Source organism: Python bivittatus, unplaced genomic scaffold (assembly GCF_059951505.1).
Source record: "Python bivittatus isolate LINGU-HERP-01145 unplaced genomic scaffold, Pbiv_v1 ctg000340_np1212, whole genome shotgun sequence".
Taxonomy (NCBI): domain Eukaryota; kingdom Metazoa; phylum Chordata; class Lepidosauria; order Squamata; family Pythonidae; genus Python; species Python bivittatus.
Genome location: NW_028277056.1, coordinates 1,714,491 through 1,741,964, shown reverse-complemented (window position 1 = coordinate 1,741,964; position 27,474 = coordinate 1,714,491). Strand labels below are relative to the sequence as shown.

Below are 27,474 nucleotides of genomic sequence, written 5' to 3'. Positions count from 1 at the left end.
CAGGTGCGCGTGCTTAGGGCACAGATGCGAAAGCATGTTTCTTGCAGCCGACAAAAAGCTGCATTTCTCCTCTTGGCAACCTGTGGATGTACCACGTCTCACTGCTTCTGAGCGAGATGAGCAAGCCTGTTGGCCTCTAGCAGCATCTCTGCAGGACGTGGTCAAACACCTCGACTAAGATGGTGGCCGCGATGGTGGGACTGACGCTCCGCCCATTTTTTATGTGCATTGCACCACCATGGCCACCATCTTGACTTTTTTGACCATTCCCTGTAGATGTCTCTGCACCAGAGACCAAAAGCTGTCTCTGCACAACGTGGGTCTGCAGCCGCTGCACTCACACACACCAGCTAACCCTGGTTACACCTAACCCTGGTTCGGTTGTATTTGTTTTGGGGTGGCTTAGCCCAAAATGCAAACTCTTGCCTTTTTTGTGGGTCTGGTGTGACCTCAGAAGGAGGGATTTCGCTCAATACCCAAGTTAAGAGCACTGCGCAAACCGAAACCACAGTCCCGACAGCCACCCAGGGCCTGAAGGCATCTTCATGTAAGGGTTGATTTCTAAAACCTGGCATGTCCGGCTGGCAGGCGATGGAGATGCGCAAAAGAGGTGGCTTGATGTGGCAAGAAGTAGATAGTCTGCACGTGAACAGAGGCACTCTTGAGGTGGGAGTGGGGGTGCTGATTTATTTCATTTAGAGGCTGCCCAGCTCCAAATCATTCTGGTTGGGTTACGCTTCAAAAGCAAGAAACAATAAACATGAAGAAACAAATCATGAACATTGAGAAGAGGAGACCATACATGACAATCAAAGCAGCTGAGTGCAATTTCTCAACCTTGGCCCCTTGAAGATGAGTGGACTTCAACTCCCAGAATTCCTGTGGTTTGGGAAGCATCGGCAGGCAGGTTGTGAAAAGCAGACCTGGAGGGAGGTGCAGAAGGAACCCTGTTGCAGGAAAGGCTGCCCCCCCATGGCAGTAGCTCTTGGGGGGCTGTGGTGGGGAGCTTGGCATCTCTTTGCAGCTGTGCCCAGGGGTGAGGACTGACCCCACAGCTGCAGCGGCTGTGCTCCACCCCTGAGCAAGACCGGGCTGGGTTTGAGGGAGACACCCTCTGCGGGGGGACAGCAGATGGGGGGCTTTTCTGGCCTGAAGACCTTCCTGGGGCTTGGCCAGGGCCCTCTGCTTGGGGCTGGCAGAAGGGAAGGGGAAGCAAGTTGCAGAAGCCGCCCCCCTTGCATGCTGGGCACATTAAGGGGTCCAAGGGGGGCCGGCAGCTCCCTTGCTGGGCTCTGTGCGCTGGCTGCCCCCACTAGGCCCGTCCCTCCCTGCCAATATTTGTTTTCCTGGTGGGGAGCACGCGGGAGGAGGAGGAGGAGAAACACTGTCTGGGTGGCAAGCTGTCCCCGCGAACACAGCCAGACGGGGAAGACATCAGCCGAGAGGCTGCAGGGATGAGTCATGCTGGGGCGGAAGCCAGCACTCTGGCAGAGCAGAGGTGCAAAGCACATGTCTGCCTGTGTGCATGCGTGCGTGACCACCAAGGGCTTTGCACACATGTGCAACACCCTCCCCCGACGTTCACAAGGCTCTCGCTTGTCTGCAGAGGCATCAGTTTCAGGTAACACTTTGCATGGCTGCATACGATGACTGGCTTCTTATACCAAGAGGGCTTGGGGGCTCAGCGGGATTGGACCTACCAGGTTGCTTCTGGTCCTTTCCCCACCTGACACCCGTCCAGACGAGCGAGGCTGGCTGGGCATGATGGGAGTTGGAGGCCCAAACATGTGGAGGTCCAGAAAGGTCCCTGCGCCACAGCACCCCTCCCTTGAGGCACATCCCAGGGGGCTTCCTGCCAGCGAGGGGACTGACCGCCTCCCTTCCTCATCCCTCCACACAGCCTAAGAAATTGCACATCACTTTCTGGACCGAAAACCCCCTTCTGCTCTCAAGGCTTGTTCTGGACGGTCTCCCAGTACCCCCTGCAATTATCCCAATTAAAGCACTTCCCCCAGTCGAACCCTCCGGCCCTTCCTTGAGAGCAACTGGGATGGGCGCAGCAGGGAGTCCTGCAGAAAAGGCCTTCAAGGGGTAGAAAGGAAGGGAAGGGGCGTGGACGGTGTCCTGCTTCTCCGCCTCATAAATCTGAGATTTTACAATCTCAGATTCAGAAGAAAGCCATTCAAACTGGGGAAAGTGGGGAAGCAGGGATGTGGAGAGAAGACACCCTTTGAGGGACCATCTGTCTCCTGTGGTCACTGCCCATCCGCAGAGCTGGTCAGCAGCGGGTCCCCTCAATCAAGCAAGGCCTTCCAGCGGGACCCAGGAGCTGCCCCTTCTCTGTCACGGCACAGCCACGAGATCCCCCCGAGATCCGCCTGGCTCCCACCCTGGCGACGTTCCCAAAGTGCTGAAAAATGTGGCGTTTCTCCCAGGCCTTGGGGCAGGGGAGGTGGGGAGCCCTGGCTGGTTGGTCGGTGTGCGGCTTATCCAAATGCAGATGTTCTTCTCTCGGTCTTTTTTAAGTGTAAACGACCCACGGTCATTTTGGAGCCGGACAGCTCCTGAAGGAATGAATAAGATATGCTATTTTCAGCACTGTTGATTGTGGTGGGCAAGAGGAGCAATACATTAGTTCCAGAGGCTCTCCAGAGCAGCCTTCTTGGCCCCAGGCTCTTGCACTACAACTCCCATCTTCCCCAGGCTGTAGAGCCATTGGCTGGAGATGAGGGAAGCTCTGTCCAACATCTCTGGAGGCATCGGAACCGAGACAGCTGCCCCCATTCCAGACTTTTTGCATGATCACTGGTGGTGGGCGCATCAGTAGAAACTGACTTGTCCAGCTTGCGAGGCCAGGCTGCGAGCAGCTGAAGGAGGGCACAGCGCCTCACTGGCATGCTGCAAGAGAGAGCTGCCCAAGGACCCACACCCCCAGGGGAAGAAAGGGGAGGTGAGAATGTGGGGGAAATGAGCTGGGCTTGGACCCCAATTGCCAGTGGAGGAACTCAGCAGGGTTGGTCTTCCTCCCTCCCTCCCTCCCTCCCTCCCTCCCTCCCAAGACGGATTTATGGCCAGATTAGCACACTCAGAAGATTGCATGCACATAGTCACACTTGCTATTCGAGTGCTATACTGGCCGGCCAGTTTGGCTACACTTGGAGTGCCTCTTCTCAAGGGGAAAAGGGACAGGCACATGATCCTCTTTGGAGCTCGTTGTCCCTGTTCACCAAGCCGCAGGAAGGCTCGCACGTACCCAAGCCCTGTGCCCATGCATGGTGGATCTGAGCGGGGAGACCAAAGGCAGCCGGAAGATCTCCTGGGCCGTTCCCATGGGAGGGAAGGAAGGGGAGCTGCAGGGGGCTTCTGCGGGGGAAGAGCCAGGTGGCCTTTGGCTGGCAAGCTTTAGAAAGAAGGTGGGGCTTCCCTTCCCTGAGAATTCTCCTCTGCACTGGGAAGGTGCTTTGAAAACCAGGGGGATAATGTTCATTATAAGGCAGTGTTCCTCAACCTTGGGAACTTTAAGAGGTGTGGACTTCAACTCCCAGAATTCCCCAGCCAGCCATGCTGGCTGGGGAATTCTGGGAGTTGAAGTCTACACCTCTTAAAAATTCCCAAGGTTGAGGAACACTGTTATAAGGTATAGGAAGTGGCCTTGAAGGACAGGAGGAAGAGCTGCTACCAAGGCAACAGTCAGATAAGAGGGGCTTGACCAGGACAAGAGGATAACTTGAGAAAGGCCCCTCCTTAGTTGATGCGAAGAGGAAGGGAGGAACACGACATGCAAAACATGCTCAGACTTGCAAGATTCTGTGACTCTAGTTTTGCAATAAATGTACTCCTGACCTACATGGTATTCGTTTCTTAATCTGGTCCGCCTTGTGGTGCTGACATGTCCACGCAGCCCTAACTCATCTGAAGTTGCAGGGCTAATTGGAAGGATTAAGGCTCGTGTTGAACAGGCAGGCCAGCCAATCTCCCCCAAGACCCCACCATCCTTCCTGCTTTCATCTGTGCTGGGCGTTGCCCAGATAAGTCAGCCCTGCAAAAGGAGGTTCCCCTGAATTCAGGGCAACTGCCAACACCCCCTCCTCTCTCCCGCAGGAGGCTCAGGGCGTTGCTCTGTGAATTTTGCTGGCTTCCCGGGCCTGCTGCCACCGGCACCATCAGGGACAGGGTGCTTCAAAAGAACTTTGCCCCTCGTTAGCATGCCCCTCGGTCTATTTCTATTTTAATTTGCATCTGCAAGACAAGAAGATTGTATTTGAACCCCAGCATGATGCAAGTTAGCCACACAGAGCTGAAGCTTACGCCAACAGCTTTTTCCTACAGACTATAACTCCCATCATACCGCAGCCAGCAACCTGGGTTTGCAAACTACATGATGCTAAAATCTGGTGAGCTTCTGATCCAGTGTGTTGTGTGAGCCCAGCCCAAAAGAAATGAAATGGAGGTGTGATGAGCAGGGATGAAGAATGTGAAAGGCGATATCCCCTGTTCAAAACTTGCCTCTCCAACGTGTGATTTCCGTGGTCTTGCCTTGTGTTTTGTGAACCCGGCCATCTGTGGCTGAGGCAAGAAACAATCCATAAAGCCAAGTGTGTGTACCTCTTCCTGAGGTGAAAACCACAATGGGGCTTTCAGCGATCCACCAGGAGCCAGGGTGAAAGCTACATTTTATTTCACATAATTTAAATGCAGGTAGCAAATACTGCTTGTGCTACAACTGTGCAAAGGATTTTAAAAAGGCATTTGGCAGCACACATACACCAACACAGCAGCCCTCTGGGAATCATTAAAGCAGCTGCCTCGTTTGCAAAGCTTGTGTGGCTGTCTCCCACAGGCAGAGGCTGTTTGCTTCCCTGGCCGTCCCAGAGGAAAGACTGTCTACTCACTATATGTGATGACAACCGGGAACCTCTTTCAAAGCAGTTGCACGAGCCGTGCAAAAGAGGCAGCTGCTTTCATGATTCAAAGGAAAGGTCTTTTGTCCTTACTCCCATTTACTGCAAAATATCTCCAACGGGCAGTTTAAAATCAGCGTAGAACAAAGCCCCAACACCCATCAGCCCAGTTCTGTGATTGAGCATGTACATGTTGTCAAAATACAGAAGTAAAAACAAGCAGGACAAAAGTAACACATCCCAACAATTAAACAGTCCACTCCAAAGCACCTCCCCAAAGCCCACTTGAAGCAGCATCCAGGAAATCCAATAAGGAATGGGCAAAACCAGTGTTTCTCAACCTTGGCCACTTTAAGACGTGTGGACCTGAACTCCCAGAATTCCCCAGCCAGCTATGCTGGCTGGGGAATTCTGGGAATTGAGGTCCACACATCTTAAAGTGGCCAAGGTTGAGAAACACTGAGCTAAGGGAACCTCCAGAGACAGGTCGTTGCACAACACCAGGGTCATGGAAGGAGCATCTCCAGACCCATGTCCCCCTTGCTCTCTCTCAGGGCCCCTGACACCCATACCCAGGAGCACCATAGGCTTCTCATGAGTATCGGCGGAAAGCGCCCCTTAGGGAGGAGTTGAACCCCACCACATGGTTCCTCCTCCCCTCGTCTATTCTAGCTGGCAGCATTGCCCTCCTCGTCCTACAAGCGGCATCGCCACCTCCTCCGCCATCTCAAGTCTTCCCATCCGGGACTCCCACATCCTGAAGGAGTGCCTTCTCCCGTACGAACCTGGCTGGTCCTTACGATGATCTACTGAGGCCGTCCTCCAGGTCCCTGGCCAAATAGGGTGAGGTGGGCTTCTACCAGGGAGAAAGCACCCCATTGACGGAACGCCCTCCCTCCATTCGCATCACTGGGCACCAGGCTTTTTAATTGGCTTTTAGCTGTATTTTAAAGGCATTTTAATTTGTACGGTTTCAGATTTTGAATGACGCTGCCTCGTTTGTACAGTGTCCTTGTTTTGCTTTCCATTTGGTTTTATGGCACGTTTTTACTCCAATCGCACCTCTTGATGCGTTTTATTGTAAACTGCCCAGAGAGTTTCAGCAGTTGGGCAGTTCAAAAATTGTAATGAATAATTAAAAATAAATAAATAAGCACGATTCTTATCCTGTAAAGTAGCCTTTACGGCAATGTTTCTCAACCTTGGCCACTTTAAGAAGAGTGGACTTCAATTCCCAGAATTCCCCAGGTAATCCCTTACTGACTGGGGAATCCTAAAGCGGCCAAGGTTGAGAAAGACTGCTTTAGGGACACCCAGTGGCTACATTTCCACAACATGCTTAACTGGCTCCTGGATTAACTCCTTTTCTGGGAAGGTTGCACAAGGCTTTGGATGATAAACAAAGCCAACTGGGGGGCGTACACAAGCCACTAATCTGCACACACTCAGACCGACGCATCTCCCTGGTTGTGCCCGAACGTGGCCGGGGTGGCACCAGCATGCAGCTGGAAGGGTTACGGTCGGCGCTGGGCTGGCGCCCTCGGCTATTACTATCCTTTCCCGCAAGCAAACGCAGGGGCGGCCCAGAAGCAGAACTCCCCCGCTCCAGCCAACAGTGGCTTCCCCGCGGTCCGTCCCCTGGTCTCCACTCGGGTCTCGAACCCGCAGAGCCGGGATCGCTGCGGCGCTGCCCTCGCGGCCGCCACCACTATCCACGCCCCTCCCGACTACGTTTCCCGTCTGGCGGTGACGCCAATAAAGCGCCTCTTTGTTTACGCATGCGCCCCCGCACGTCCATGGGAATCGTAGTCTGCCATCGCCGGACGCCGCGGAGGAGGGAGAGGTGGACCAGCCCGAGGACTACAGCTCCCATGAGCGCCCTCCCGCTTCTCCTTGCGTAGCGCACGTCCCCTTCGCAGCGGCGCCCTCGATTCCGCCATCTTGGTTTCCCGGGTGACTGGAGGAGGTGGCCGGCAGTGGCCGGCCCGGAGAGGACCGAGATGCTGGCCTGCCTGATGAGCAGGCCCATGCCGCCCGGTCTCACGCGTCTCCTGAGGGCCACAACGAGGCGCCCGTTCGCGATACGCGGGGCCTCGGCGCGGGAGTTGGGCCGCCGAGAAGACGCGGCCCGGTTGGTCGAGCGCAAGGAGCTGCACTTCCCCGCAGACGCCGCTAGAGGTCGCCGAGTGCCCGCCCTGCCATTCCGGACGGCGGAGAGCGGGCCCAAGCTGCAGCGGCGGCACGTGGCCCCCAGGGGGCACCCGCTGGCCGTCGGCGAGCTGGACTTGCTGGGGCGCGGCGGGGCCGGCAGGGGGAGCCCGGAGCCCTGGGGGGCCTCGGCGGGGCCCGGCTTGGGCCCCGAGGGCGGCTGGCTGCCCAGGCTCCGCCGCCCGGAAGAGGAGCCCCCCGCGGACGTCCAGGAGGCGGCCCCGGTGGCCAGAGCGTCCAGCAGGCTGCGCCTGTGGCCCAACCCGGAGCACGCGGGCCGCCACCGGCGCGGGGAGCGCCACAGCCGCCGGGTCCGGATCCCCGCCTTCTCCGCCACTGCCGCCGCGGCTGCCGGGCTGGCCCTGTGCTACAGCAGGGGCCACATGTCGAAAGGTGACTAGGGTTAGGGTTAGCATTGGGGGCGCGGGGGGCTGGGCGGGGGAGGGCGCCCCAGGCCCTCCGGCTGTGACCCCAGAGCCAGAGACGGGCAGCTGCCCCGGGCCCTAGGCGCCCTGCCCTCGACCCAGAGGTTCCGCCTGCTTTCCTGGGGTCCTGCCGAGCAGTGGGATCTAGCACTGTAGTAGATCCTCTCCTTGCGAAATGGGACTTCGGCTTGGGGCGGTGGACTTCCTACATCAGTGGGGGTCCCCATGTCCATCCAGAGAGTCTCAGGATGGCTGGATATTAAGAGTTTTCGGGGTGTTCTTCGGTTAGGGCAGAGAGGAACGGGGGGTGTCTCGAGGAGGAGGAGAAATTGCTCCTGCGTGGTAGTAACGATGGATCCTTCGCACCGAGGAGAGCCCCGGGGGCTGCTCTCTCTAGAGCTGGACACGGCTGCCCCTTACGCAAAGCGGGAAAATGATACCACAAAGTCTTCTTCCAGTCAGGCTTGACTCTCAGTGACCTCGTGGACATTTTCACAAGCTTTTCTTGTCTATAGAGGTGGTTCATCGTTGTCTTCTTCAAGAACGTTGTTTCCACTTTTCAGACTAGGCAGCAGGATTTCTTGGTGGTCTCCTTTCCAAATCTGACTTTCCTTTACACTTTGAGATCACCAAGATTGGCTATGTTGCCACCTGCTTTCTTGAACACATCCATGACGTTTTCTTTGGAACAGCATAGAAGAGGTTGGAACATTCTTTTCCTTCACAGTTTAAGCTACAACCCCCCTTCAAAGAGCTGTAGTCTCCTATTCAAGCCCTAATCAGTAGGGCTGTGCCTTGCTTTGGAAGTAAGTCAGAAAAAGTGCGTGGCAGTGTGCAACCGTAGCATCGTCTACAGCTCTTTGAAGCAGCCACGTCTTTTCCTGATACTGCATAGGTGTCCTCTGCATATCCCTGTCATGGGATCAGGGGAAAGACACAGCTGCTTTAAAAAGCAGCACGCCTCTTCATCCTCTGAAGCACTGCACAGCCCTAGCTTTTTGATGTCAGCCAAGGTTGACTAGAGGCAGCCACGGGCAGGGCAGCTCCACTGCAAATCCTTTGCCGGCTCTTTATCTTCCTCCTTCCTTGGTCCTTTCCCTCTTTCATCGACAAAGGCCTCTGCGTCACATCACCAGTGCTTCATCTTCTTTGAGGGTTGTTGAGGAAGAACTGGAATGCTGCTGCCTGTCAGGGGCCACAGTACTGGGCGGATATAATGTACATTTCCAAGCACTTGATCTTAAAACACAAAGAAGTTGCATATCACTGGGGAAATTATCATGGGAGGCCCATTTCAGGAAGTTTGGCCAGAGATTCCCAAACTTTAGTGTGTGCACTCAGTATATTTTTCCAGTAAGACTGGAGGCCTTCTTACCCTTACAAGCGACTAGATAGTAATATTTTTCTGATTGGCTCTGAAAAACAGGCAGGCAGTGCCTTGCAAGTCAAGGACAATAACACAGTTAATCCTTCTTGCTGCTGGCATTCTACCTTTACCCCAACTTCTCAGCCGCAGCGTGTCTTAATTCTCCCCCTCAGCATTGAGATGTTGTAACCCAGAGGAGGCAAAATCAGAAATACTTAGATTTCTTCTCTTGATAGGTACACACTTCCCTCTTGTGGCATGCAGCAGGCTGCATTTTGGGGATGGTACAAGCCACATTGGGAAAATAAACTTACCTTGGTCCTCCTGTGTTCCTGTTCTTTCACTCCCCCATTCTAAACAGTTGCTAAACAGTCATTTATTGTTAAAAGTTGTAAGAGGGTTAGATTTGCTTCTTCTCTGAGAGATGAACGTTCTTGTAAAGATTGCTTTCAAACCTTGCTCATTGCTTCAGGAGCCTCTGACCAGCTGGGTGCAGATTTAGAAGCAGTGATGTAATACTGTTTTTCATTGCCCTGAAGGCCACTGGTTTCTCACTCCTTCCCCAACGGGAGGCTCTTAGTCAGACCTTCTCCTTCTCAAGATTCCCTTAAGGAAGCAGCAACACCAGGCCCTTTCTGCTCTAAACAAGAACCTGCCTGCCTTGGCTTTGGAGTGCCAGTCTCTTACTCGCTTCATCCAAATTCCAGCTAGCCTGGGATAGGCTGCCTCTCTCTGTACCCAAGGGAGCAGCAAAACTCATAGGCCTGATGCACTGAAGCTTGCACTCAAGCCATCTTGCTCCTGGCTTGTCCCAAGGATACGTTTCACAAGTCGAATGAGGGCCGTCTCCCCAAAATAGCCATCAGCAAAGAGCTGCTAGGGATGCTGAGTGCCTTTCAGACCCACCCTTGGGCCAGATCTTAGCAGAACAGCTCTCAGGAGGTTCTGATTCTAAACCCCTGCGGTGGCACATGGCCACCAAACAGATACAGCAGTTCAGGAGTGGAACCTCTGTGATGAGTTCTTGAGGAGACAATTTGTAAATGTCTGAATGGGAGGTGGGCAAGCCAAACTTTCTTGGCTTCAAACAAGTCTTCCCCATCTGGGGAGCCGGAATTGCAACTTCTAAAATTCCCAGCCTGCAGGATCGTTGTCCAAGTGGGTGGGTGGGAGGGAGGGATTGGGGAGTCACATTCGCAGCGCGTCTGAAGGTGGCTGTAAAGCAAGGCTATGTCTATTTGGCCAATGCTGATAAGTCATTGCTACAGTTTCCCAAACTGTGAAGGAAAGAAAAAAATGTTGTGAGATATATGGCTTTTGCCTTTTAACTGTATCTACGGCTCAGAGTGAGAGCCAGCTTGGTAGAGTGATTAGAGGTTCTGGGCTAGAAACCGCGAGGTGATGAGTTCAAGTCCTGCCTTAGGCAAGAAGCCAGACATTTGCATCACTGTGTGAATCCTCATTTCCCAAAATCTTATCCTGGGGAAGGCCATATTTCTAGTTTTGTTTGGCAAAACAACCAGTCAGTTATCTTTGAAAATAAACTGAAAAGAAACATTTCCATTTCTTTTTATGAATGTAGCATGGGGAGTGGGGGAAGAAGCTGGTAAACTAAGAAGATTAGCAAGGGTCTTGTCTCAAAGGCCCCACTTGTTTGTTTTATTTGTTTTTTATAAGCCATACTTCAGGATAAAAATCCCTGGGTGGTATATGCATCAAAATAATAACCTTTCGCCTCCTGGTATTCAGCAGGTATATTTAAAGATGAGCAGTGCTTGTTCTATTGATTAACTGTTGGAGGAGACCTGCAATTTTGTCTTTCTGGTAGCACCAGTTGATTCAAGGTTGGGGGCTGGGGGAGATGCTAGCCCTGCTACCCCAGGTTGGCTGGGTCCAGGGTCAGGTTCTTGGCCGTGAGGCAGACTCGGCCCATCTGATAGGCCGAGAGGGCTCTCGGGCCCCGGTACGTGCTGCAGGCGGGACTGCTGGCTCATTCTCCTTCCCTGGGAGGGTTTGGCACAGGTCCCCTCCTGCTTCTCATGATTCCTTCTCCCTGTCTTTTTCAGAAGAGTCCCTGCTGGAAGCTGTGCGGCTCAACAGCGTTCCTGAAGTGGAAAGGTGAGATATCGCTGAGACATTTTCGTGAACAGAATGCCCAGGGGAGCAGAGCCTCTCTGGAATCACTGCTAGCCCTGCACACCTATCTGGAAGGGCAGTTGCGCCCATTGCTGGCGCTGAACATTGTATATGAGGCTCCTGGTTTCCCCTGAAATATGTCCCTTGGCTCACTTGCTAGAGATAATTCAGAGGTCATCCAAAGCTAGCTCTAGCTGTCCTTTTTCCCTCGCTTCTTCTTCCACATTGCCCGTTTCTTCCTCATGTGCAGTTCCTTCTGGTTCCTTTGCTCTGACTTTGTCCTGTGGCACTGCCATGATGTACCTGGGCCATTTCGGGAGAGGAGTTCACAGAGGCACACGATGCACGGAATGTGTTTTTGTTTTTTGCCTGCTTGTGGTCCTTTGACCGTTCCTGTGATTCAGTTCCTAGCAGCCAGGGTAGGAAGGATCTTTCCAGACGTACTGGATACTGAAAACATGGAAAATGTGACAGTCCAAGTTTGCTTTACTTCGGATGCATTGATGTGGGATCCCGGTGGCCAGATGGAGAAGCCCTTCTGCCCAGCGGATCTTTACCTCCTGTGCTTTACGAAGAACGTGCCTGCATTTCCCGCCAGCATGTCATATTTTAAGAGTAACGTTTCAGCACTGCAGCTTGTGCTTAAGCCTGATTTTCTGCCGTGGGTCCTCTTTAGACCCAGATGCCTTGATTTGGCTTTTATTCCTGGGTGGGGAGGAGGACTCTTCGTGCATGTCCTTGTTTGCACAGCACTTTTTCTTCTCCCCAATCAGTGGTTCCTTCTGTTGCCAAAAGCGTCCAGAGCCAGGCCAGCATCTTCACCTTGCTTCCCAGCCGCTGCTTTGTGTTAAGTCCATAGTTAAGTCCATAGGCACGAAGCAGCATCCCCCTGCTTTTTTTTATTTCAAGGAGATTCCTTGTCGTCCTCCTAGAGAAAATTGTCTATGTAGTCACTAAGAGTTGACACCCACTTGATGGCACATCCTCCTCCTCCTCGTAGTCCTCACTTGCTGCACGTTAGGGCTGAGATCTTTGCCAACAGGCTGTATATTACTCCAGACGCTGGTAGGATCTAACTCGGTGATTTTCAACCTTGGCAACTTTAAGATGTGTGGACTTCAACTCCCAGAATTCCCCAGACACTATGGGTGGACTTTAACCGCCAGAATTCTGGTTAATAATTAATTTAACAAATTTAGATAGCTGCCCATCTCTCAAAATGTGACTCTGGGTGACGTGCAATACATAAAAACAATAAGCATCATAAAACCCTAAGAAAAAACAGAAAAAGTTAAAAACTCAAGATAGCAGGAGAGACAACCATCACTTAACATCACACAACCATCTTGCCAGCTCACCATGGGACCCCCAAGGTTGATGGAAAAACCATGCCTTGAGGACTTTCTGGAAGGCAAGTAGGGATGGGGCCAATCTCACCTCAGAGGGAATGATGTTCCATAGGGCGGGGGCCACAGCAGAAAAGACACGCCTCCTGGGTCCTTCCAGATGGAACTCCTTAGTAGACAGGACCCGCAGCATACCCCTCCTGCTCGACCCAAGTCCGCACATCTTAAAGTTGCCAAGGTTGAAAATCACTGATCTAACTTTTGCTTGTCCCATTGCAAGATCGGAAGCTGATGGCAAATCATTGTGTCCTAACATATGCAAATGCCTCAGCGCTCTGCCAAGAGTAGAGCGTTGAGGCATTTGCATAGGTTGGGACACAATGATTCCTTGTGTCCGTGGCTCAGCCACCAGCCGTTTTCCCTTCGTTTCTGGTGTCTCTTGGGAAGTAGCCCCTTGTGCCCGGCGAAGCCTGGCCTCCATCAAGGCTGCTGATGGACAGCAAGCTGGCCCTTGGCAGGAGTTGCAGGAAGGAGCAAGTGGTTGGCAGCCCCGGTCTCCTCCCTCCCACCACTGGCTGAGCTTCACTTTCCTAGATGATCTTGGAGGAACGTGGAAGAAATTGGAGATAGTGAGGGGATGGCGAATTAATTTGAGACCACGTTTTTAAAGAATTGAATGAAACTCCTTGGGAAGGGGGCTTATTTGGTTAGATGTGATTTTTTTTTCCTCTTGGACACTGGCCCCAGCAGCATTTAGTGAAGGGGGTGTCTGATGTCTAGTTGTTCCTTCCAGGGCTGGAATGGAGCAGGCGCCACCTGAGACTTCTACAGTGGTGCTTAAAAGTTTGTGAACCCTTTTGAATTTTCAGTGTTTCTGCATAAATGTGACCTAAAACGTGATCTTTTCTCCACACAAGTCCTAAAACTAGATAAAATGCACTCAGTTAAACAAATGAGTTAGAAACATCATACTTACTCATTTATTTAATTCAAAGGGGTTCATAAACTTTTAAGCACTGCTGTAACTCGTGACTTGCTGATTTTTCACCCACTTTGTAGGCAGGCAACTTTCCCACGTTCCCTCCAGAGCATGGCTCCTCTTGTGCTTGGAAAAAAGCCTGTTTGGTATTTCTAGCAACATGAAAATGGGCGTATTTAGTCAATTTTATCTAAGAAACCCAGATTTAATTTTAATAGTCTCTGTGAAAGCTGTCTTAGCATTGGCTCTCAGCCAAATAATATCTGGCCTTGGGATGTAAAGTGCAGAGGCTCAGTTTGGTGGTCCTGGAGGTGCTGGCATGGGGCCAGCCCCAACTGGTTTGATGAGACCGTTTTCTTGCAGATGCGCTGCAGAGATTTTTGCAGAGGCATCTTCAGCCAGCCTGGCAATTAAACAGTAACATATTGGGAGAAGAAATAGGATGTATCTGCCTACCCAGAACAGACGCTTTGTTGTGGCCCAAAGTTCAAGTTTCCAGCTTCCTCTTCCTTCACCTGCCAGGAGGGTGAAGCGGGTGGCTTGCAGCCCTGAGCACAAAACCAAACATGCCCTTTGGGCTTCAGCTTTTAAGCAAGAGCTACCCGGAGTCACTCAGCCAGAACTCTGAATAGAGGCTCCATATGTCTTGCGGTGGGGGATGGCGGGGGGAGCACAGGGCCTGTGCTGCAAGAGGAGATGCCCAGAGAGGTCTCAGGGTCATTTGCCTTTGCGGGGCTTGGGGGTGGGCTGCTTAGAAGCAGAAACACATCCTGGCTGCTGTAAGAGTACTGTGCCTCACTGGAAGGCCTTTGGTCCAGATTGTTGCTGGTGCACTGGGCGGCGGGGGAGAATGGGCTTACTAGCCCAGAGTTGGCTCACTAAGATTCCCATTAGGGAAGTGTTTGTAGCCCCTGGGAAGTACCATAAGGCTCTTCTGTCTTCCTCGTGCAAGCAGATCTCTTTACTTCCTGACAGGGGTGAAATTGTTCCAGCATGGTGGGATGGAGACGGGGTGGGTGGGCTGGCCCCATCCTCAGCATTTAGAGCCAGGTTCCACCACCTGATGGCTGGGCTACAGAAGTCCAAGAAGCACCTAGCTAACGTCACACTGCTGTTGGCTTTCCCTTCCCGTGCTTTGGGGGAGGGAGAGCCACAGCTGAACATAGTGGTTGTGTTCACATGACCCAGTGACCAGGACAGGTAAAGACCAGGCAGATGTACTTGGCTAGATTTTTTTGTAATTTAGCATGTTGTGTGAACTTGGCCCATTTGGCTACTTTATTGCTCCAACTTAAAAACTAGCATAATTCAGTCATCGGGTTAGGTTTGATGTACAAATATAGCCGGTGTTCCTTGTGTGGCTGCACTGTTAATCCATACAAAGGCATTTTGGTCATCTGTTTCCTGAGAATCCTGGCATGGAATTTATCTTTTTAAAAATAATGCTGCTACCCACGGTATCCCTATTATTTTGCTCACCAGCATCTCTTGACAATCTCTTTTTCTAGAAGATACCCCCAGTTTGCAGCTTAAGAGTGTGTGTGTGTGTGTGTGCGCGCGTTTGAATGAGAGAAGTGTATCTTGCAGTCACTTGGACAGGCACCTTCACCCTGCTTGCTTCCTCCGCTGCCCTACTCAGCCCTCCAACAGCCCCCTTGGGCTTCTCTGAGGCTTCCCTGATTCTCACTTGTCATCATTCACAGGGCAAACTTGAAACAAGCTATGGTTTAATGTAGTTTTGCTTCATTTGTGAGCAGCTTGCCACTCCGTTTGAACTTTATCTGTATAATGTTAAATTGGTTTTAGAATACAATACAATAGTAGAATACAAATGCACTCTTCCTGCAAGTCCACAATGTCTTTTGTTGCATTAAAGAAGTGACTGGATGGCAGTAGATACTAACAGAGGCATTAACTGGAGGTAAATATTCTCCTGCAAATACCTTCCTCTAGAACAGCTCTCTGTAGCCTGATGGATGTTCTTGAGATGTTTGGGGAGTGCAGTTCACAGAATCTGCAAACAACATGGGCAGTAATCTTAGCTGGCAGTTGAGTTATCCTCATTCATTTGGGGGGTACCAAATTGGGAAAAGCTGGGCTAGAGTTTGTACAGTATATGTGGGAATGGGCCTCTTCAGAAGCAGTTCTACCAAATTCCTTGGGCATTATTTAGTTAAAATGTGGGTAAACATCCGTAAAGGTTGATCAGAGAATTTTATTTAATTAGCAATAAAATGCCCTTGCTGGTAAATACATTTGGTTGTCTAGGAGCTGAGCAGTGGCCATCGCTATATTGATTTGTTGTGATTAAATCAGACAGGGAATATATTAATGATGATCATGAGCCCCCCAAACATAAAGTTCAGGCGTTTCACAGAGCTAAGTTGCTCAGCATCAACATGCTGATTTTTAAAAAACGCCTATAATGGAACCATCAGCACAAATTACGCGGCTTACTGGTGCTGTAGTTTTTCAGTTCATCTTTCTAGACAGCCTGAAGCTGTGATGAGCTTCATCACCATGTTCAAGCAACCTTCCCCAGTCTGTTGCCCACCAGAGAAGCTGGACTTCACCTCCCATAAACGTGCTAGTTAGACCTGTGGGAACCTCAGTCCAGCACCTCTAGAGAGCAGCAGGTTGAGAATTTATTGCTGAGCGAGCATCGCCGAGTCGGTGCGCTCTTAGCGACTAGTGGATAGAGTCTGTTCAGAATGATCCAACCTCAACCTGGCTTTTTAAGAGTCTCAAGGTGCATTCGTTGCTGTTGTAACTGAAGCCACTGGGTGTCCTTTTCCTCTTTTTCTGTCAACTTTTCCAAGCAGGTTGAGGAACATTACTGTAAAACACAGTTGTTCCTTTCTCGACTTTGACTTTCTTTTTGTCTACTAAACTGGAGTGCCTCCTCCTTCCACATCCCGCCGCTCCAACCTTTCGCTGTCTTTTTAGGGCTAGTTGGTGCCCGTAAGTGATTTGCTGGCTGGGGGAACTTTTTGGCATGCTCGCCACAGGTTTGTTCACTTAGGATAGGCAAGTTTGGAAAAAAATAAAGCATACCAGTTTTCATTCTGTAGTTGTTTTTGGCTTATGCAAAAGATTTAGAATTCTGAGCATATCAAGCTCGAAATTTATCACTTCTACCATACCAGAAGTGATTCAACCATTCCAGAAATATTCTCAGTTTGAAATAGCCCTGTTCTGAATTTAAAATAGGTATTTCATTCTCAAAATGGTGCTGTTACCAACTCAACCATGCTCAGAAAACCTGGAATAATGTTGGAATCCTTCCATAATGTTGGACCTTTTAATTAAAAAAATCAATTTAAAAAAAGGTTAAAAAAACCTTTCAGGCTCAGAACATTTTGAATTAAAAAATGTTCTCACACTATTTATTTCCATTAACTACTTTTCTCAGTATCACAATTCAAGTGTGTGTGGGAATAGGAATACGGGAATCATCCTTATAAAACTTAGGGCACCCATCAGAATTCGTTAGTATTCTTGCAGTGTGTCCTAGGGCCTTGTCCTTGCTGGAAAAAAATTGTCCAATTCCTTTTAGAGTCTCAGATTCCCTTGTAGATAAGCGGAAAGGTGCAGTCTGTGGTGGGTGGAAGGCACAGAGTAAATATATGGATAAAAAGTCTGGATAATAACTAGCCTAAAATGGGGCGGGGGGGGGCTTGCAGCAACTCCCAGGATTAGTCCCTAGCATTCTGGTTCGCTAGGCTAGGGAACCCTCATTGCTTGAGGGTCTCTTGAGTGTATGTAATGGACACTGGACTAGTTCAGTCAGTTTGTGATAAGTGCATCCCTATTACAATAGGCAGTTGCCTGTGCAAAGCATTTGGACAAGGTGTTCTGCAACATGTGAATGCATGAAGAAAGCACCTTTCTGCAAATCATTAAAGCAGCTCCATTTTTCTGTGGCAGCTACTTCAAAAGTCATATCCTGTGCATGCACATTCATAGCTGCTCTGCTCTGCTTTCTTTCCTGGGCGTACACAGGCACAGACGCACAGAGAGTGTCAGGAGCGACTTTGAAAGCAGTCATGTGAGCTTAGCAAAAGATGCAGCTACTTTAACAATTAGAAGAGAAGTACAGTGGTACCTCGGGTTACGAATGCCTCTGTTAACGAACTTTTCGGGTTACGACCAGCTCTGGCCGCCAAAATTTACCTCAGTTTGCGAACTCCGCCTCAGGGTACGAGCAGGATACGCGGCCATTTTCCCTCCCGTGACACGGTCCGCGGCCATTTTTCTGCCCCTGACACGTGGCCCGCGGCCATTTTCCGCCCCTGACACGTGGTCCGCGGCCATTTTCCTGCCCCTGACACGTGGTCGTAGGGAGGGGGACTCTCCCTCCAAGCAATAGCCGCCTCCCTGTCCTCCACGCCAGAACGGATTAACGGTAATTACATTGAACCTTATGGGGAAATTTCCTTCGGGTTGCGACCAATTCGGGGTGCGACCAGAGTCACGGAACGAATTAAGTTCGTAACCCGAGGTTCCACTGTACTTCCTTCACGCTCTGGGATTGGTGTAGCACCTCATTCACGTGGAAAGAAAGCAGAGTAAAGCAGCTATGAATGTGTATGCACAGGATATGACTTTTGAAGTAGCCGCAAAGTCCTGTTTGGTGGTGCTTGTGTTGTGTTGTGTTGTGTTGTTTTGTTTTGTTTTGTTTTGTTTTGTTTTGTGGGAGCTTTTTCCAACTTAGCAGCTACGGTTTTCCAGGAGCTTTTTCCAGCCGTCTCAAAAACTCACTTTTGCCTTGGATTAAGCCAGTTCTGGAACTGTGTGGCCCTGTGCACACAGCATACTTAACTGGGTTGGGAGGGTTTATGTGTCATGCAAACAGCTAATCAACTTATTTAACCCCTACAACTAATTCGGGGCCGGGGTTAAGGTTAGGGCTGGCTATAAAGAGTTCTGGGCTATCAGGCGGATCCCTCCAGTCAGCTGTGTGATGTGAACAACTTACCAGGGGTTTTCTCTCCGAACTCCATTGCTGCCTCCTTTTTATTCCCCTCCCCAGGGGATAAGAGGAGCCACGGAAAAAGAACTGAGATGGGTGAATAGAAATAAAACCCCTGACTCTGCAAGGGTGCTGGTTCCAATCTCATTGCTACAGATTGTTTTCCTTATTTTTTCTGTCTTGGAAAAAAAGCAGGAAGTTAAAGCTGCTTCGTATATTCTCTTGCCACAGGCGGGAGGACTGAGGACGTGGTCAGTGCGTGTCTGGCTCAGTTATCCCTGATTGTACCTGCCAGCAGGTGGAGGTGTGGGAGTTGACGCTGGAGGGGGGAGAAGCCTCGGTCAGCTGGGTGATGCAGCAGAGCGGTCTGGGTCCTCACGTGGTTGAAGAGGTTTTTGTGGCGGGTGCTCAAGGCTCAAATAAGTAATTGGATATGGGTCCAGTCTGCTCTAGTCCAGGAAGGGCCATGACGGGAGAAGCAGCGGAAGCTGCAAATAGAGATTCCTAGCTTTTGCTGCCATCTGGCTTCTGGAGTACCCAGTCACCCAGAACAGGCCATCTTCCCTCTTCCAAGTTCCCAGACTGCCTTCCAACAGCACCTGTATCTGACCACAATTCAATCTCTGTTTATTGCCCTTCCATCCACCTATTCCTGCCTTCAGACACTGGTGCAGATCCTGCACTGTCTCGCCTGATTCACACCGAAGAGAGCAAGAGAATGGAAGTACAGATCCCCCCATGACTTGGTTCTGTGGCATCATTCCTCTTCTGCAGGGGAGGGGGATGGCATCTGTTTGCATTGTGAGCTGCCCAGAGTTATTTGCCATATAAATGTCCCCAATAAATTGGTTCTTCCGTGTTCTGGTGGAACTGCAGAAGCTAGAGCCAGCGCTCCCTGGCTGAAGGAGGGGGAAATGGGGTGGGCCGTTAACATGGTTGTCCCTGAGTGCCCTCTGTGGCACAGTGGAGACCAGGGTTCTCCCTGGCTTTCTGGGGTTCCAGGTGATACAACACATTGGGAGTTGGCTAGAACATGAGACATATAAGACTTACCACAGAACCTGGTAGAAAGATAGGAATCCACACTGTTGTACCTGTTGAACACAGCTATTTTATTTTTGTTTTCCTTCCCTAGGTCCCAACCTTCTTCTGTAATTAAATAATCCTTTGGAAAAATATTGTGTTAATATATGGTGGCATCTCATCCCAGATCCCAGTAGGTCCTTTCCAAGCAACCTCATGGATCTTCTATCTAGTGGCTATTGGGGGGCTGTTTTGCAGGTATTGCAGCAGTAGTAGAGAGCCCAAGCAGGGTGGAGGGGTGGGGGCTTGAGATAAAATGGTTAAAAGGAGGACGCTGGCTAAGCAGGAACTCAGAATGGTTTCTTTTGGAGGACCCAGGTGTAGTGAGGAGGAGACATGGCTATGGGATTACCCACAGGTGTGGAAGAAGGACTGTACTGTATACCAGCAGTCCTTCCCCGCTCCCAATTTATATACATCTTCTCTGTATCTCTTCATTATATGGTGTTGTACTGCACAGCTAAATTTTGCAAGCTGGAAAAAAAATGAAAACTTGCTCCTTTGGTAAGCTTTATGGAAGGGAAAGAAATGTGTTTATGAATAATTTGGAACAGAAGATGCTTTCAAAATATTTCAAGGCCCCTCTCATTGAAATATTAAGCATCCTGTTTATAAGAGCAATGAAGTTGCTTGTTTTCACATTTCGTGTATTCCAAATGTGATTTATTTTTTGTGATATTATTATTCAGATTCATTTTGTTTACATCTTTGTAATGATAACAAATAAAACAAAAACAAAAAACAGCTTTTTTTACATCAGAATATGTGCTGAGCTTTCAGAATGTGAGAGTGTTGCAAATGCATAGCATAAGATTAAACTCAAGTGATTCTTTTTGAATTAAGCATTGTTAAAATTATCTAATGCACCAGAATCACTGTGATAGTAGCACATGAGTGAGAATACATGCTGAGAATTTTATACTGGGTCTTTTACACGGCCTATGTGCACATATAGAAATTTGTAGAAATCACATACAGAGATTCAGACAGAAAAGTGTTGACCCAGACAGTGGCCTAAGACACACTGATTTCAGGAAACCCCTGGACTTAGGGTGGTAATCTGTTAAAATAAAGATAGGATTGGTTTCTTGAAATGAATATTTCCATAAGACCTAGGAAGTTGAAACATGATGCACATAGAGCTTAAAACCCTCATTCATTTGGAAATGGCTAAAAGGGATTTATAGTTGGTGATGAAAATGTGGGGGATCCACTTACATTTCCCAGAGAGTGTAGCCAAGAGGAAGCCAGGTTGAACATGAGAGATGGTATTGATTTGTGGGAGTTGTATTGCCTCTTTATACCCTTGAATTGAGCTTTGATACTATAAGATAGGACCTTCCAGAACAGCTAAGAATAATGCAGAACGCATGCTTTATCTGTTTGGAAAATGGAAGATTTGATTTACTGCATTGTGAAGGACTTGAACTTGATGACATACTTTCAAAGGAAGCTAGATCTTTGAGTCTTTTTCATACTGTTTGGGGTTATGAAGTTGGTTGTTCTCGTGTACAGTAATGCATACTAGTTGCCTTAAGAGAAAAAAGCAGCCAGGCTATCAATGCAGACTAGAAGCAGCTCTCTAGAGTTTGAAGGGGTCTATTTTAGCCCCAGCTGACATTATTTCAACTCCTGAGCCCCTGGAATTGCAACAGTGCAATCCATACTTTGGAGTAAGCCCCGTTGACCTTAAGGAAAGCAACCCTGTTGAAGACATAATGTGATAAGGACCAGTTAGCTACAGACACTGTTAGTCTGGGGCATGTAGGTGGGGGCCTTGGGGAGCCTCCAAATGCAGCTGTTGGTGTTGATTCCTCTTATAGGCATTCCTGCTTGGAAGAGCAGATCCAATCACAAAGGGCTCTCTTGTTGCTGCTGTAAATACAACCATCTGCCTAGTTGACATCTTGTCTTGTCTTCCAGAAGGCGGATGCAGCTCCTTGGATAACTTGCCAGAACTTCTTCCTTGCCTGTTTTTGGTGGGCAAAGAAAAAATGTGTTTAATTCTAGCTGTGATCCGTGTCTAAGACCAGAGGCACAGAGATCTGTGAGGAAGAAGGCCTTTAGATGGTGACACATAAGCACATTGGCATAAGCTGTGATACCTATATCAGCCTACTTTCAGGGAAGTTAGCTCCTTGGTCCTGAGCAGTAGCATCAGATAGTTCCGATCCCATTGTACAGTCCCAGCAAAACAGTAGCTGATGTGAAGGGTGCAGGAGACATGTTGTAGTGTTGCATGGCTGAGTTTCAGGCATGTGGTTGCAATCTCAGGCTTCCCCTTACCCGTAAGCCACTTAGAGTCACTTGTACAGTGAGATTGTTGTTGTTGTTTAGTCGTTAAGTCGTGTCCGACTCTTCGTGACCCCATGAACCATATTGCGCCAGGCCTTCCTGTCCTTCACTGCCTCCCTGAGTTTGCTCAGTTTCATGCTCATTGCTTCAGTGATGCTATCTAACCATCTCATCCTCTGCCGTCCTCTTCTCCTTTTGCCTTCAATCTTTCCCAGCATCAGGGTCTTCTCCAAAGAAATCTCTCTTTGCATTAGGTGACCAAAGTATCTGAGCTTGAGCTTCAGTATCGATCCTTCCAATGAGCAATCAGGGTTGATTTCCTTTAAGATTGACTGGTTTGACCTCCTAGCCGTCCAGGGGACTCTCAAGAGTCTTCTCCAGCACCACAGTTCAAAGGCATCAATTCTTCGGCGCTCGGCCTTTTTTATGGTCCAGCTCTCACAGCCATACATTACTACTGGAAAAACCATAGCTTTGACTATGCGGATCTTTGTCGGCAAGGTGACGTCTCTGCTTTTTAATATGCTATCTAGGTTTGCCATAGCTTTCCTCCCAAGGAGCAAGCGTCTTTTAATTTCATGGCTGCAGTCTCCGTCTGCGGTGATCTTGGAGCCCAAATAAATGAAGTCTGTTACTGCTTCCATTTCTACCCCTTCTATTTGCCAGGAATTGATGGGTCCAGATGCCATGATCTTAGTTTTTTTAATGTTGAGTTTCAAGGCAGCTTTCGCACTCTCCTCTTTCACCCTCATCAAGAGGCTCTTTAGTTCTTCTTCACTTTCTGCCATTAGGGTGGTATCGTCTGCATATCTGAGGTTGTTGATGATTCTCCCTGCAATCTTAATGCCAGCTTGTGATTCTTCCAGCCTGGCATTTCTCATGATGTACTCTGCATATAGGTTAAATAAGCAGGGTGACAGTATACAGCCTTGTCGTACTCCTTTCCCTATTTTGAACCAATCGGTTGTTCCATGACCGGTTCTAACTGTTGCTTCTTGGCCCGCATACAGATTTCTCAGGAGACAGGTAAGGTGGTCTGGTACTCCCATCTCTTTAAGAATTTGCCACAGTTTGTTGTGATCCACACAATCAAAGGCTTTTGCATAGTCAATGAAGCAGAAGTAGATATTTTTCTGGAACTCTCGTGCTTTCTCCATGATCCAGCGAACAATGAACAATGCAAAGAAATCGAGGAAAACAATAGAATGGGGAAGACTAGAGATCTCTTCAAGAAAATTGGAGATATGAAAGGAACGTTTAGTGCAAAGATGGGCATGATAAAGGACAAAAAAGGCAGGGACCTAACAGAAGCAGAAGAGATTAAGAAGAGGTGGCAAGAATACACAGAAGAACTATACAAGAAAGATCTTAATGTCCCTGATGTCCACGCTGGTGTGATCACTGACCTTGAGCCAGACATCCTAGAGAGCGAAGTCAAGTGGGCCTTAGGAAGCATTGCTAACAACAAAGCTACTGGAGATGACAGTATTCCAGCTGAGTTATTTAAAATACTAAAAGATGATGGTGTTAAAGTGCTGCACTCAATATGCCAGCAAGTTTGGAAAACGCAACAGTGGCCACGGGATTGGAAAAGGTCAGTTTACGTTCCAATTCCAAAGAAGGGCAATGCCAAAGAATGCTCAAACTATCGCACAATTGCACTCATTTCACATGCTAGCAAGGTTATGCTCAAAATCCTACAAGCTAGGCTTCAGCAATACATGAACCGAGAACTACCGGATGTACAAGCTGGGTTTCGAAGAGGCAGAGGAACTAGAGATCAAATCGCCAACAGTGAGATAGGCGGCATATAAATTTGATTAATAAAATAAGTAAACAAATGACATTAGAACAACTGGCTTACTGAACAGCGGGGGAGTTACAGCCTCCTGTTCACCAAGTCGTTTCAATCTCCCAAAGTACTTTATGCTGTCCCCACTCCACAATACATGATATTGTATATAATGGGAGGTTTACCCAACAAGTGCCAGTTCATCTGTTTGTATGGTGCCATTTGATGATAGCAGTTCAGTCTGTTAAGCACAGCTTGTGATGTACCAGGCTTCACTCCAGCCACTGGAAGGTGGAGAGGCCACAGCACAAAGACTGACTAGAACTGTTCTTGCAAGCATCCCGGTGGCTTAGCTGAGAAGAACTGAACTGGGTCCGAGCTGGCCCTGGAGTTCTTTTTCTGCTCTGGCTGAAGGGATGCTGCTGCGGAGCCCACAGTTAGGATGTGACTGGATGGGTGGGTGGGTGGGTGGATGGATGGATGGATGGATGGATGGATGGATGGATGGATGGATGGATGGATGGATGGATGGATGATGCTTGTAGCAACCACCTTTTGCTGGTTCCCAAGCCATGCCCTGGGACTAAATATGCAAACTCGCATCTAGACTAACGGATATGTTGTATATTTGTCTTTCTTTCTGTTCAGGTTGTTGCAAGAAGGAACTAGTGTAAACACCCGACATAAACTTGGCTGGACTGCTCTGATGGTAGCAGCGATAAACAGAAATTCAAGGTAGGTAATTGAAAATATTAGAACTAAATGAACAATCCCCAAATTCACGCAAATGGCAGCAGAATTGAAAGAAAATTCATAGGCCAGAAACATTCTGGTGAAAAGTATCTCATCGGGCCTTAGCAGATAAAGAACATCCTAGGCTAGAAACTGAAATTGTGTTCAGAGGAAACTGTCCGGCTTTCCCTGGCAAAAATTCCAGAACCGCCAAACGGAATGATTTCAAGGTTTCAATATCCTGGGCATTCTGCTTCCGCTGGTATCAGAGGATGGTGACCAATAATGTCATTAATGGGTGGGTTGATGAATACTGACAATAATTAACGAAAGATTATAAAGTGGGCTCTGCTCATGAAAAGTTATGGCACGATCACTTTAAGGCCCATGGGTCGTGTTTTTTTATGCTGGCTGGGGAATTCTGGGAGTTGAAGTCCATACATCTTAAAGTTGCCAAGTTTGAAAAACACTGTTTCAGAACACAGAGTTTTGCATGGCCAGAGACAATATATTCATTTACTTAAAGTCTAGTGGATCCTGTGGGTGCTGTGGTTCCTGCCTCCGCTGCTGCGGTGGTTATGGCTTTACTGAGGCCCATATTTCTGTCAGTGTTGCCCACTGGCCTGTAAGCTTTTTCTCTTGGGTCTCTCCTGCTTATAGGCATTGGATTGATCGGCTTGCTGTGAGTGAAAATCAGGAAGTGGTGGTGGTGATGGTGGGCCCCCCTCAAATGAGAGCGGGGGGGGGCATTTCTGGCCACTGAGGTTCTAACCAGAAGTATCTACATGGAAAGAGGAGAGCTAAATCATTTGTGGTGGGTGGGTCTGGGCAGGTGGGATTAAGGAAGGGGACAGGAGAGCATGTAGCAGTGGTGGTGATGGATGGAGTGGGGGGAGGGTGTAGAATGCTATTGGGAGGCAGAAGGGCGAAAGTGGCCCTAGAGCAAGAGCTGGGACAGCCTTTGAATGACCTGGCTCTGGCCCTAGGCCTGGGGTTAATGTGCTGGTGGGGCCCCTGTTGTGGTTTATTGTTACTGTCATGGTTGTTTTTAGTCCGGGCTGTCTGTGTTGTTTTATGTTTTTAACTGTTTTTACTGTTTCTTCAGATTTTATAACCCACCCAGAGTCTACTGGAGGGGGCGGCCATAACAAATTTAAGATGATCATGATCATGATGATCATAATGATGATGATATGTTGGGACTTGTACTGCAAAGGAGATGGGCACAGTACAAAGATAAAAGTGATGTCAGGGTGAGAATTAAATTAATAGCCTACCCCTGATTTAGCCAAAACGGTCTTTGTGCTCAGTGGCCCAGACTGTCCAGGATTTGAGAAAATGGTCTCTTTCAGTCCTAGCTGGAGATGCTCTGCCTGCAGCCCTTAGGCAGGGCCAGGCCTCTTCCAGGGAGTCTGGATGCCCGACTGCAGCTGCTAGTCCCTTCTCTCCTCCACCGGCACGGAGACTGGCCACTACAAAACTTTTTGCGTTGAAAAGGAAATTTACCAGCTCTGGGTATTAGAAAGAGGGCTGAGTAATGATCTGATCATCAGAGTGGTTGCTACTTGCTGGTAAACTGTCAGGATTTAGTGGCAGTTCTGTAAACTCTCTGCCGGAGAGTGATCTGCTTTCATGTTTGTTCCCCGTTTTCCTGGACTGGAAAAGCGGTGAGGGCCCTGCCCTAACATCCCTTAGGTTCCCAGGACAATCATTCTGCCTTTAAAGGCAGCTCTTCCATGCATTTGGTCCACAACTAAATTCAATTAGTTTTTATTTAAAGATGAAGCAAAAGGGGGAGAAAGAAATCCAATTTTGGGAAACGTGGGACAGCCAGTTGGAAGGGGCTTTGATGTTGCAACCTCTCAGGGGCGCTTTACTTAGTCACAAGTTCATAAGTCAAAAAAGCTTAATGATTTGGGAAAACACAGGATTAAACTGGCAGACAAAGACTGAATATCCGCTCTCGGGCGAGACAATACGAATCCATGTGCCGAGTTCGTGTGTGGTGAAAACTTTGATGTGTGCTATGACAAGCTGAAAGTCATGACCCCTTTGGGGAACTCCTTAAGAAGGGCCAAGAGGCGGGAGCCTTGAATCTGTTTGTTTAACTTTGATGTCCAAACAGCAACAGGTTCTCTTATTTACATGGCTGTGGAAGAATGGGTTTAGCACCCCCCCGCTGCACTTTTTACCAGTGGACAATGGTCAGCAATGGAGTGTGACAATTGTTGACCATTCCAAGTGACCAGTGGAGCAGAACAAGGTTTTTGGAGGTGCAGAGACTCGGAAAAGACAAGGAGAAAGGCTGTTCATGCTACAGTAGTTGTCGCAGATGGTCCTTCACCCCAGCCTTTTCCCAGTTTCTCTGCAGAAGAAGCATTCCCTTGTCATTTAATTCTGCCTGATTCAACCCGTGTGGTTAAGATCTGCACCAAATGTTTGTGGCAGGGGCTATTTAATCTAATTACCTTCTAGCTTTTCTCTTAAAAAAAAAAAAAAAACCAATGTCCTTGAAAAAGTGGTACTTGAGAATATACTAATAGGGTTATTTAATACATCACCCCATGAAATGGGAGGAAAATGCATTCCTCTTCCGTCACTGTCCCCAGGATCGTGATGAAGGTCGACAGGGCCCACTGTCTCTTTTCGATTCTCACTGGATCTCTCGGCCTTGAACGATTCCTGTGCCAGGCACCTTGAGGATGCTGTTGCGCATTCAGATACCCAGGGAAGACCACGGGCTGGCTGCTTGGTTGCTGGCTTCTCGTGGTCATTGTTACTGAAGAGCGTACAGTCTTTTGTTGCTGGCTGTCAGCTGAAAGCAAGGCGATTTGGGGAATTTTGTTGTTCCAGCGTTGCGGCTTGGACCAGAAGTCTTGGGACTGCAGTTTACAAACTTCCCAGCCAGCATTGCCTCCCTCCCATTCCTGGAGATTCCAAGCTGGGTAAAGGTGTACTGTGGGGTACCAGATTGAGAAAAAATCCCATTTGCTTACCAGACTTCTTCTGCTTCGTCCTTGTTACTCAAAACACAGGGCCAGCCACTCCCTACCTTCAGTCGCCCTTTTTCCTTGAGATTCTGGCGTTCTGGTGCTCTTTCCTGCCCTGCCCCCATCTTCCTTCTGCTTCTCATAGAGGTGGTGGGTGCCTCTGCCTTTGCTGGCACATGCAATTACGGTAAGAAAAACCAGAGCGTGCGATCTGGGCACCCGCTATAGGCACGAGGGACACGAGATAAG

General features: G+C 49.1%; 1 protein-coding gene across 1 annotated transcript in view; it reads left to right on the top strand.

Annotated features, from left to right (window-relative positions):
• Positions 1 to 6,822: 6,822 nt before the first annotated feature.
• CLPB (ClpB family mitochondrial disaggregase) overlaps positions 6,823 to 27,474 on the top strand; it is an 87,775-nt gene continuing 67,123 nt past the window's right edge. Inside the window, exons 1-3 of the mRNA XM_088140382.1 lie at positions 6,823 to 7,502; positions 10,967 to 11,018; positions 24,152 to 24,238. Of these exons, the coding sequence (XP_087996508.1) occupies positions 6,902 to 7,502; positions 10,967 to 11,018; positions 24,152 to 24,238 (740 nt within the window). The 5' untranslated portion in view covers positions 6,823 to 6,901. The remainder of the gene's footprint in view (positions 7,503 to 10,966; positions 11,019 to 24,151; positions 24,239 to 27,474) is intronic.